This window comes from Podarcis vaucheri (assembly GCF_965113315.1).
Source record: "Podarcis vaucheri genome assembly, chromosome: 16".
Taxonomy (NCBI): domain Eukaryota; kingdom Metazoa; phylum Chordata; class Lepidosauria; order Squamata; family Lacertidae; genus Podarcis; species Podarcis vaucheri.
The window spans coordinates 27776094-27787715 of NC_138754.1; the positions used below are offsets into that span (position 1 = coordinate 27776094).

General features: G+C 49.7%; 1 protein-coding gene across 2 annotated transcripts; it reads right to left on the reverse strand.

Annotated features, from left to right (window-relative positions):
* Positions 1-1983: 1983 nt before the first annotated feature.
* GUCD1 (guanylyl cyclase domain containing 1) lies at positions 1984-11482 on the reverse strand. 2 transcript variants are annotated; one of them, XM_082203481.1, is made up of 6 exons: positions 11022-11482; positions 8504-8588; positions 6437-6545; positions 4756-4847; positions 4177-4418; positions 1984-3847 (listed from the first exon to the last, which is right to left on the reverse strand). In XM_082203481.1, exons 1-6 carry the CDS (start codon positions 11059-11061, stop codon positions 3756-3758), a joined length of 660 nt encoding a protein of 219 aa, XP_082059607.1. In that variant the 5' UTR covers positions 11062-11482; the 3' UTR covers positions 1984-3755. The 2 variants fall into 2 exon arrangements, with proteins under 2 accessions (XP_082059607.1, XP_082059606.1); XM_082203480.1 differs by having other exon boundaries at positions 6380-6545.
* Positions 11483-11622: the final 140 nt, after the last annotated feature.

An 11622-nucleotide genomic window follows, 5' to 3' on the forward strand; every position in this document is an offset into this window, starting at 1 on the left:
CAATTACAAGCAAAATATATTTTGCATATAAAATTTCTCTGCAAGTAAAATATCCCTTTTGTTGTTATGGACAAGAATTATGCAGGCTGTTCTTCTGGATCAACTGGGTGAACCAGAAGAGGATGAGATTTGTGCCCATTTACTTGACTGGACCTGTTTCTACCCATCTGTAGCTTCCTTGGTTCTCATGGCTTTGGGCACCAAGAGAAAGGCTCCTTCCCTCTCACGCAGGGCCATGTGCCCTCTGCCAGCAAAGCTGCATTTCATCACCTTTTCTCTGCTTGGGATGTTCAGCCGCTCAGCCACAGCCAACCACCATTCACATCTCCAGAGGAAAAGCTAAAGCAGGTCTCTTAATGAAAGGGGAGTTGCCTGGGCTCTTCTGCTGTGGGAATCTGCAGAGAATCCATTGCTTGCTCTTTGCTTTGCTCTTTCTCTTGCTCTGCACATGGTCAGGCACTCAGTGGACTGCAGAGATGCTGCACTGCAAGAGACTGTTTGCATCCCAGGTAAATACAAGGCAAGCAGCTGGTTGCATGACACCCGTTAGCAACTGCCACATTCTTTGATTGCTTCCTCCTCCTTTGCAGTAGTTACCGGTAAGAATTTGTGAGGGCTTAATCTGGGGGCTTAATCTGAGACGCTTGAGAGTTCCATGGACTGCAAGAAGATCAAACATATTCATTCTGAAGGAAATCAGCCCTGAGTGCTCACTGGAAGGACAGATCCTGAAGCTGAGACTCCAATACTTTGGCCACCTCATGAGAAGAGAAGACTCCCTGGAAAAGACTCTGATGTTGGGGAAGACTGAGGGCACAAGGAGAAGGGGACGACAGAGGACGAGATGGTTGGATAGTGTTCTTGAAGCTACCAGCATGAGTTTGACCAAACTGCGGGAGGCAGTGGAAGACAGGAGTGCCTGGTGTGCTCTGGTCCAGGGGGTCACGAAGAGTCGGACATGACTAAACGACTAAACAACAACAATCTGGTGGCAGGGACACAGCTCATCCATGTGTCAGCACCACCATTCCCGGGCACGTGCCTGTTTCAGAGTGTCCTATTCAAGATGGAAAAGTCAGGGAGGATTGTGTGTTTGTGCCTGCCTCCTCTGCAGTTTAAGCCCCTGTGCATTCTTTTGAATGCTTGACTAGAGCGCCTGCCCCTGCACTCACACAGCCCTCCTATCTCAAGCCCACCCACTACAGAGGTGATAGTTTTAACCCTACAAATCCTCTGTCTAAAATCTGAGTACGTTAAGAATCCACAGTAGCTCTACTGGCATATTTGGACAGGCGTATATAAGTTCCTACAGCATTACATCCTGTGGTGTAAAATGATACAGTGCCCTTATTTTTGACACTAATAGGTTTGTTTTTTGCAGGATGGGCTTAGTCTACTTTATGATGACAGTTGTGACCTACAGGGCAGCATAGCTCTCAGCTGTCCCACTGCAAAAATGAGGGAGAGGGGGATCAGCTCTCCAAAGTTGGAATCATACAGTCATCTGTAATGGAGGTGCTGCACAAAGTCCCTAAGTGGCATAGAGAACTCTGGGTCCTGCCATAAGGAAAAGCCATTAATGCACAGACACAAATGTCATGTTAATCTCTACTTCTGGTGCAACAGGATACTTGCTTTTGCAATAATTCAGAGCAGGTGTGGGGAGCCTCTGGCCCTCTAGATGTTGGACCACAGTCCCCAGAACATCTGGCCACAGTGGCTGGGCCTGATGGGAGCTGGAGGGCAACATCTGGAAGGCTGCAAGTCCTTTCGAGTGCTGCTCATCTCACTTTCAGCTCCTATTTAATGTATTTTAATGTATCTTATTTTAATGTAACTTCACCAATACTCAACTCCTTTAAAATGTTCTTGCTGGAGTTGAGAAATGACAGTCTCCCTCTCCGGCACATCTTTAACACATCACTCATAACTTTCTGCCCCACAATAGGACCTCACAGTACTTTAAATGAAACACAAAGTGGATATTACAATATCAAAGTTTATTTTTGACCAGCAGGGAAGCCATGTACATCCCTGAGTTGAATCCAAAAACATGAGTGCAGTGTGATGAGGTAGAACAGTCTGGACTCCGGCTAGAATCGTCCTGAACTGCAGCCAAGAGAAATTTCCCTGCCTCCAATTATATAAACAGCAGTTCTGAGCCAAGCTGCTGGGTTGTCTTGGAAGTCCTCAAGCAATCTTCTTATCAACACAATCCCGGCCTCAAATTACAGCTTTCGAACATGTAACAAAGTTTCCCTCCCTAGCCAGACTTTGGAGTCATGCTGCTGCCAGCTGCACTTGCTTTAGCAAGTAGTTCAGGTCTGCTTTCTAGGGCCAAATGGATCTGACCCAAACATAGGTTTTTATCTTAAAACACTAGCCTTAAGCTTGGGGCTGTGAAGAGCTGTCACCAGTTCTCACTAAAGAGCGCTGGTGATGGAGGATACTCTGTGTTCAGAGCGTCTCCTGGCTGACAGCTGTTTGCAACTGATGTGTTAAACAAAGGTTAATTGTGCTGGATTGGGGTCAAAGTTATCAAGAGATTCTAACCAATCTTGTATTTTAAAACCTTTAATTTCTTTAGAGAGGACCTAGTACAATCACGATTTGGCAGCCCCTCACTAAAAAAGAACGCTCAACATGACAGCAATTAAACTGAGATTACCTGAAAACAAACTGATGGTATGCAAAGAACTGATTCATCCAACCACTTTGGAGGGTCTGCAGTTACAACTGCAATGCCTTTTAATTCCCTGCTTTCAGAAAGAACCACCTGACCGCATGAAAAAGGCCCTGGCTACCACAAACCCTTTATGCGTCAAAAGTAGCTGTGAGAATCCACACATTGTGGTTTGCAGGTGATGCTGGTATACGTATGTGGACTACTTCCTCTTGTTGCTCCTTCCCCCAATATCCAATAATCCTAGGCTGTTTATGTTATCTGTTCCCTGATTATTAGATGCCCAAACTGGGTGAAAGATCAGCCCTTACAGTATAGAAAGGATGACTGACTTTTGTCCCTTTCTGTGTTGAGCTTCTCTTGGGCGGGGGGAATTCATGAATTTGGCGTGAAAGAGAATACTAAGACTTTTGTTCCTGTCAAAAGGGGCCAACAGGAAAAGAAGTCCAAGTCCGCATTTGAAAACTTCTCAAAATGTGCAAATTTTAAAAATACACACAACCATTTAAATATTACAGTCGCTATACACAAGCTATTTTCATCTTCATTATCATCATCAAAACTAAAAAGATGGCAACAGGACCTCCATGCTGCTCTCTGTAGGTTTAGAGACAGGGCAGGGCAGATTTCACACTTGCAGGATCTACTTTTTATTTCCAAATATAGCCTGGAGGCCCACCAACTGGAGCCAGATGTAAAAACCCACTCCTGGCCTTTTGAGTCTTTCACATTGCTGCAATTACAAAACTGGGAATCTGACATCCTTCTTGATCTACTGCAACACACCCAGAGATCTAGGAGTAGATCCCAATCTAAAATGTATTTATTTCAGCCAATTTGGAGCCTGCCTTTCTGGATACATTCCCTCCCCTGCCAAGGTGGCTCACAACAAAACAATTTAATACCAGTTTAGATCCTAGTCTAAAGCATCCCTTCTTTGTGGTCCTGCTGCAGTGTGGGAGCAAAGTCTCTTGCAGCCCTGAGACAAGGCTGCTGCTGCTGCTGCTGCTGCTGCTACTGCTGTTGCAAGCTGGCCAGTGATGGACGTGGAAGCCCTGGGAGCTCCAAGAGGTCAGCTGTCTCTGTAAACAAACAGGATGTCCTCATCGGTGCCATAACTGGTTCTGGCTTCCTCAAAGTTATTGATGCTGGTTCGGCATGTTCCTGTGGGGCGGGACCAAAATGGGCTCAGAGGGGGCCAAGGGGTTAAGGCTCTGTTGGAAGGAAGGCAGGGCCTTTGACTCAACAGCCCCAACCCACTCACCTCCACCCCCACCCCTCCGCGCAGTCATGGTCTTGCTGCAGGGACAAAAGACAAGACAGATCCACCTGGCATGGCTCATGTCCCTGAGGCACGAGCCAGGAAATGGTTAGGACAACATCAACCCAGAATATTGTACTGTACAATGTTGCAGAGAGGAATGAGCTAACATGCCAGAGTTGTCTGGTTACCACACTTCCCCTATTTGAAATAAAGGGTGGTGGCTACTCACGGTCAGCATAGGCAGGATTGTTGTAATAAATACTCCCTGAGGCTTTGCTGTAGCCACACAAGACAACGAAATGGCCCTGGTAGTCAGGACTTCTGCAGAAGCACTTCTGGCCGGTTGGGAGAAAGCAACAATATTTGACCGGGTTGGAGCAGAGGTCACAGAGCAGCAGGACGGCGTTGACCAGCACAATGGCCACATGGCCTTGGGCAAGGTGATCTTGGATGTCCCGGACAGTCACTGTGCTGTGAAGGAGAACAGATGGAGAAGTCAGTCCACTGGGGTCTCTTAGGGATATCTTAACAAGGAAGACACCACAGGACTGGAGGTTTGGAACAGGTCCCTAGGTCCACAGCCCATTTGAACAGGATGGCTGCTTGCAACAGCCTTCCCCAAACTGCTGCTCTCCAGATGTGTTGGATCCCATCATCCTACGGCTGGGGCTGACGCAAGTTGTAGCCCAAAGCATCTGGATGGAACCCGGTTGGTGAAGGCCTCTGCATTAAAACAGCTGTGGCATCTGTAAAGAAGTCCATGGGATGGGGAGATAAACCTCGACTGAGAGAGAGAGAGAGAGCTCACCGTTTCTCTACCAGCACTTTACAGGCTTTGGATTGTGCAAACAGCTGGTTGACTCGGTTCTCCTCTGTGTCAAAGTGTTTCCTGTAGAACGACTGGAGGAGGAAGAGGACAAGCCTGGTCAGAACAGATTCCTCTCGGGGTAAGAAACCTAAGAACATAAGAGCATAAGAAGAGGCCAGCTGGATCAGGCCAATGGCCCATCTGGTCCAGCTTTCTGTTCTCACAGTGGCCAACCAGATGCCTGTAGGAAACCCACTAGCAGGGCCTGAACACAAGAGCATGTCGGATATCAAGCCTTATCAGAGGAACTGGCCACTCTCCAGGCACCCGGCTTGATCTCCTGGTTGACCTCCCTGTCTGCGTCTCCCGGCAGGATACAGGCTAGGTCACGATCGGCGATCCTCCTCAAGCGTGAGAAGAACACACCACTCTTCCCTGCTCCCTGCTCCCCCCAGGGAGGGGAAAGAGATAGACAGAAATGTATTTACATGCCTTTATTTCTGTCTTTGCAGCATTACAGAGAAACACGTCTACTCTCTTCAGACTCCAACAGCAGAGAGATAAACTCCACCTCCTGTACTTCCTGTACAGGTCAAATGACACTCTGAGCTAACATCCGGTGCTCAGCACAGTGAATAGACTGCCCCTTTGTTCTCACGGTACAGTCCCAAACATTCCCATAATGTTTTGCTTTCCAGCCAGCTGCAGCTCGCTGCTGCATTGCTCCTTTTCCGTAACATAGCATTCCTGTGATTTCTAGCAACGGATTCAGAGGAATGCTGCCTGCCACACTGGAACAAAAGCATAGCCATCCTGGCTAGTAGCCACGGACAACCCTCCTCCTTGAATTTGTCGAATCCTCTTCTAAAGCCACCAGTTTAACTATATGCTGCATGGATAAGTTTCCTTTTTTCTTTTTTCGGTCCTGAATCTAACAACATTGGATGTCCACAAATTCTAGTATTAGAGAGAGGAGAACTTTTCTCCATGCTATGCATAATTTTATAAAACTTCCATGGTGTTGCCTCTTACTCGCCTCTTTTCTAAACTAAAATGCTCCCAAAATGGCAATGTGGGTGGGTGTCGCTCCACCTCATTGCTTGCCCTCTTCTGGACCTTTTCCAACTCTACAATATCCTTTTTGAGGTAAGTCGGCCAGAACTGTACACAGCAACCTAGAGAAAGGGCTGTCCAGGTCTCAGGTACAGCTTGCAAGAGAGGAGTCCCCCTTGGACCGAGGAAGCAGGGCAAAGTTCACAGCTGGAGCAACGCAAAAGAACTTCGGAAACATCATCTGAAAAATCAACATGGATTCTGTCCCATTTTTTTTAAAAAAAGCTTGCCTTTTCCAAACATGAACAAAGCACCAAATAAAAATAGTGAGTAAAAACAATTAAACAAAAATCACAAATTAAAAGACACAAGTTATCATAAAATGCCATTGGGTACTTTGAGAAGCCTGTATGTCAAGCTCCAAAAATCAAACATGCTGGAAAGGTTCATGAGTGCCAAAACACAAACCTATCATCATCATCATCATCATCCTCATCCTTAGAGAAGGAAAGAATTCCTGCCCTCCAGACTTGGCCAAAGCACCAACATTTGAGTGAACCAGGAAGCTGACCTGGTTCTTGTAGCCCTTGTCCACCCCCAGGGTCTGTGTGCAGAAACGATGCTTCACCCCAAAATGACGCATCAGGTAGGCCAAATCGATGGTCCAGATGCTCTCCGTCATCTGGAGGTCTTGAATGGCTTTCTGGAACTCGTCGTCATTCAGGAGGTTCAGGTACCTGGGACAAAATCAGAGGAAGTGGTGATGGTGAAGAAGAGGGATCAGGAGAGAACAGAGCGCAGCTTATAACGTGTCGCCTGACAGAAGGGAATCTGGACGCTACAGGGCCTGCCTGCACAATGGACAAACTTGAGAGCCAGAGAATTCTATTTCAGAGATGAAACAATGGTTTCCTTTTGTGAGTTGGCTCATATCAGCATATTGGGGAAAAGACCCTCTTCTAGCTGTTTCAAGCAGATTTGTTAATACCAGTGGTGGGGTCAGAGTTGATGCGAGCTGCAGTTAAGCAACCTCTGGAGGGCCACAGAATCCCCCTCCATCCCCATTAATGCAAATACAGCGGGTCCCACATAAGAAGGCATGGCATCTACAGTTTGAATGTTCTCGCAACAGGCCAGAATTTGAAAGGAAGGGAAGGAACTTGATAGGCGTCCAATGGAAAGTCCCTTGGACACCAACGATGTGGTCTGGTCCAGGCGTAAGGAGATAGGAGGGAAGGTTTTGTGGGCTTGCCTACTCTCTCCCCCCACCCCCTTCCTAAGATTTGCTTTGCCCTTTACATCTGTTTTGGGACTAACTCCAACTTCAGGTAACTAAGACTGCATTGTAAAGTTAGTCTGAGGCTGTTCTGCAAACTCTGGTTCCTGGCAATCATGGCTAGCTCTCAACACAGCTCTAATAAGGGTGTTATACTAAGTTTTGGTTAAACAATGGAGGCATTCATGCACAACACAGGGAAAGGGAGAGGAGATGAGCTGACAGCACATTCCCAATCTCCAAACCAGGGTTATGCCTGAGCCAGACCTGTGTAGAGGTGGGTAGCGCAGACACAGAAAAAGGAGGTGTTTTGGGGAGAGGGGCGGCTCATTCATGGGATGATGGGAAGGGCCCACAATAGAGGAGAAATCACTGACATTCCATCATGAACAGGGGGGGGGGAGAGAAAGGCTTGGATCCACAGGGCAAGAAGTTCACTCTTGGAAATTCAGTTTGGTACAGGAAGGAGGGAAGGAGGGGGAGTTACAGTAGTCAAGAGGGGAAATTACCAGCGGGCAGGCTAGCGTCTTGGCAGAAGGGATGGAGAGAAATGAAAATCTTCTGCTTCATATCTACTAAGTGGCCCTCTAAAGAGGCATTTCACTCTCCTGCACCTAAAGCTCGTGTTCCTCTGTGGAAGGAAAGACGAGTTCAGCAGGAAAAGGAAAAGGGGGGAAAAAAGACCGAGAGCCAGCAGGCAGCACAGCAGAGGCAGATGGAAAATCCTAGTGGCCGTTATTCATGGAACACAAAAGGCAGGGTGGCTTCCACGGGAGTCACACAAGAGCACGGCAACAGACTCAAAACACCCAAAGAGGAAAAACCCGCCAGTTGCTGGCAATTACCATATTTTTCGCTCTATAAGACGCACCAGACCATAACACGCACCTAGTTTCTGGAGGAGGAAAACAAGAAAAAAAATATTCTGAATCCCAGAAGCCAGAACAGCAAGAGGGATCGCTGCGCAGCGATCCCTCTTGCTGTTCTGGCTTCTGGGATAGCTGTGCAGCCTGCATTCGCTCCATAAGACACACACACATTTCCCCTTACTTTTTAGGAGGGGAAAAGTGAGTCTTACAGAGCAAAAAATACGGTACTTGAAAAGGAAGTCAGCTGAGTGGCCCAGTCAAGAGTGTCTTCTATTGGGCCAACCAGAGTTCTTACATTATGAATATAACAACCTTTGTACCCATTCTTTGTCACAGTCAGACATTAATGCCATTTCCTCCACAGTTCCTTTTCTCATGCTTGAGGAGCTGGCTGCTGTTGTGGTCAGTTGTGCTGCACTCACTCGAGGGCCAAGGCAGTTGGGTGAGGTCTAGGGACCTTCCCACCCTGGAAGCAACTTGTTGCAAAGTGCCACCAGCCACCTCGCCTCCTTCCCCACCCCCAATAAGCCCCAACCAAAAATGGACTTACTGCAGAACCATCCTGGAGCAAGCCAGCCCACAGTCCCAGTGGTACAGCTGCTGAAGGATTGGCACGTCCAGCTGCACATTGTCCACTGCAGGAAAGAGGACACCACCGTCAGAAAGACAGTTTTTGGCACAACTAAGGTTCTTCTCTACATTCACACCCAACCTTTAACAGGAAAAAAAAAATTATTTTGTTCCATGCCAAAGACATCAGTTTGCAACATTTTAAAACAACTCCAGGGGGTCTAGTTTCATCTGGCCCAAGAACTTGGTTTCACAGTAATATACCATGGGATCATAACTGCCCCTGGATATATTGGACTAATTTATCAGTTCTGCACCCACACCATCTGCCAAAACCACCTCCCGGTGGTGTAAACCAAAGATGAGAAACGTGTGGCCTTGCAGATGTTTGTCGTACCTAGTCCTGAACTGGTACAAGCCATGGAGCTCTAGGAAGGATGAACCCCCACAGGATAAGGGCCTTGAGGAGCAGGCACGGGTCCTGAAACCCAGTCTGAGGATCCCCTTGAAGGGGCCGTCTGGGTTGATACATGATGAAGAACCCCAGGAAGGTGCCTGCCCCCCAGCCTTTGAGAGACAGCACCGAAAGCTTGACCTCTAGGCTGAAGAGGAACACCACAGTATGCATCTATGGGCCCAGGGTCTCCTTGTGAGTAGGCAATCCCTGATGCTCCTTCACTGGCAGCAGCTGGGGCCAGAGTAGATAAGGCTCCCCCTCTTGAGCCTTCCAGTTGCTGGAAACAACACAGGTCTCTGGCTCCTTTTTCCTACGTTGTACCTGGCCTGAACTTCCTGAGACTGCTGCCTAATTTCATTTCTGGACTGCATTTGGACCTAGGTTGATTCTCTATGCATGACCTTGGTTTGTTTGGATTGTGCTGTGCCTGAACTCATTGGGAGTGCTTTAGTGAAGGTTTGTGTCTTCAGTAACTGGGACCCCTTCCCCCAACCCACAGAACGCATCTCCTGGAAGTGACAGGATTGTGGACTACACCTCCCATAATCCCTGGCCAGTGGCTATGCTGACTGAGATGGATGGGAGATGGTCTAAAAAAATATGGAGCGCCACAGCTAGTCATCCTGATTACTAGGTTAGCTGCTCTGTTAGGGGAGAAATGCAGGGTATTGTGAACAGCAAAGGATGTCACAGAGGTGCTGATGAAAGACTTGGATGTTTCTGGTTTTTACAGAGGCCAATAGCTCAGCACAATAATTTCTAAATCTTCCTGGCAATGAGCCCATCATTTCCTGGGTAAAAAAGCACCAACAGACCCACCCACTTTTTGTGTTTGCAAACTCCTTGCCAGTTATGCCCTTAGCAATGTCTAGTCATCGGGACTCTTGCTCAATTAAGTCGTTGCTCTTTGGGGACAAAAGTCTGTGTTGACAGGTTACCAGGACTAAAGGTACAGGAAAGGCTAGAGCCCCAGGACAGGGAGGGGACTCAGCTGGCTTCCTTCCAACCAACTGAGGCTGACTCAAGGGAGCCTTGAGGGAGGTCAGGAGAGTTCTGGCCCTCTGGCTCTGGACATGCAGCGCATTCTTCAAGGGTAGGCTGGTGTATTTAGGAAATAATAATACTGTATTTCAAAAGGACCAGGGGCAACACAAAGACATTTCAACTGATCCAGTTTGAACAAAGGCAGCTCTCTTGCAGAAGCCTCCCCAGTCTGCTTTGCCTGATCTTCAGCCAGGCTCCGTTAGCAGCGAGAGACCAGTGACACTTGCCAGCCGGCGGCATCAAGGCCCAAATTGCTTTGAGGGCTCTTTTTTTAAAAAAAACCAGTCAAGTAGTGTATTAATTTAATGAAGCATATAGTAAGTAAATTGCAACAGAGCCCAAAGCAATGGGGGAGGGGGGTTTGTTCAGGGGAAGATGTCATCGCTTGTCTCATGGTCCTATGGAGGAATCTTTAGCGCTTCTGTAACTCTTGCTTTCGGTCATGCAAAACGTGCTGGAAAATATGACAGCGGATGTGTGTTTCTAACGGAATGCTGCGATGGAGACAACTGGAATCCCGAACTCTTGAAAGTGGCCTAAACACCATAAAGATATAAGTTTGCAGGAGTACTTCGGGCGGGCCCACTCCTCTCAGCCTGGAAGCCAAGTATGAGATCCTTGCTCTAAAGGCCACCTTCCCACGCGGGTCCGCTGAGATTTCAGAAGCCCCGACATTAGCTGGAAATGGTCCCGAGAGCCACCAACACCAATAGCACTAGTAGCTGCTGCTGCTTTAGGGCGGCTGTCACCGTACCAGGTGCAGCCCGACCTGGGAGCGTCCGGCGGGGCAGTAAGCCAGCTCCGGACTGCGCAGCCCGACCCTAACCCCACACCCTGGATCAGGCTGCGCGGCGGCAGAGGGACCCCTTTCTACTGGGCTCCGACGTGTTTCCTCGGAAGCTAGCCAGCCAGCCAGCCCCCCACTCCCCAGCACTCCGCACATGCTCGGACGCCCCTTCCCAAGGCGGCAGGGCCCCCACCCCACGACCTGACGGACCTGCGGGCGACTCAAGCGCGTCTTCCTTGGGGCTCTTCATGGTGGCGAGGCGGGCGACGGGGAGCCGCTCACGGGCCAAGGGCGGCCGCGGGGCTCGGCAGGGCGCGGGCCGGCATGGTTCCCCCGGCGGCGGCTCCTCTTCCTCCTCCTCCCGTCCCTCTCGGCCCGGCGGAGGCGGAGCACGCAGCGGAGGCCTAGCGGCTGCCTCCCTCCGGGCCCGCCTCGCTCCTTCTGCGGTGGTCGCCGAGCAGCCTTCCCGCCGGCTCCAGCGGGGCCAGGGGTGAGGCCCGGCAGGCACCGGGACGGGAGGACGTACGGCGGGGGGCTCCCTTTCCCACCCCGCAAGGAGCGACCAGGGGCGGCGGCGGAGGAGGAGGCCGGGCCTGCCAGGGGCCGCTGGACTACAACTCCCGGCAGCCTCAGCCAGGCCGGCCAAGGCTCGGCGCTGATGGGAGTCGTAGTCGCTGACAGGATCCCAAAGAGGTGGTCCCCCTCTCGCCTCTCAGTAAGCGCCCAGGAAATGGGAAGGGAAGGCGGCGACGAGGAGGCTTCAAGCGTGGCGGGGTGTCGCCCCCCCCCCTCACGGGCAGGGCAAGCGGAA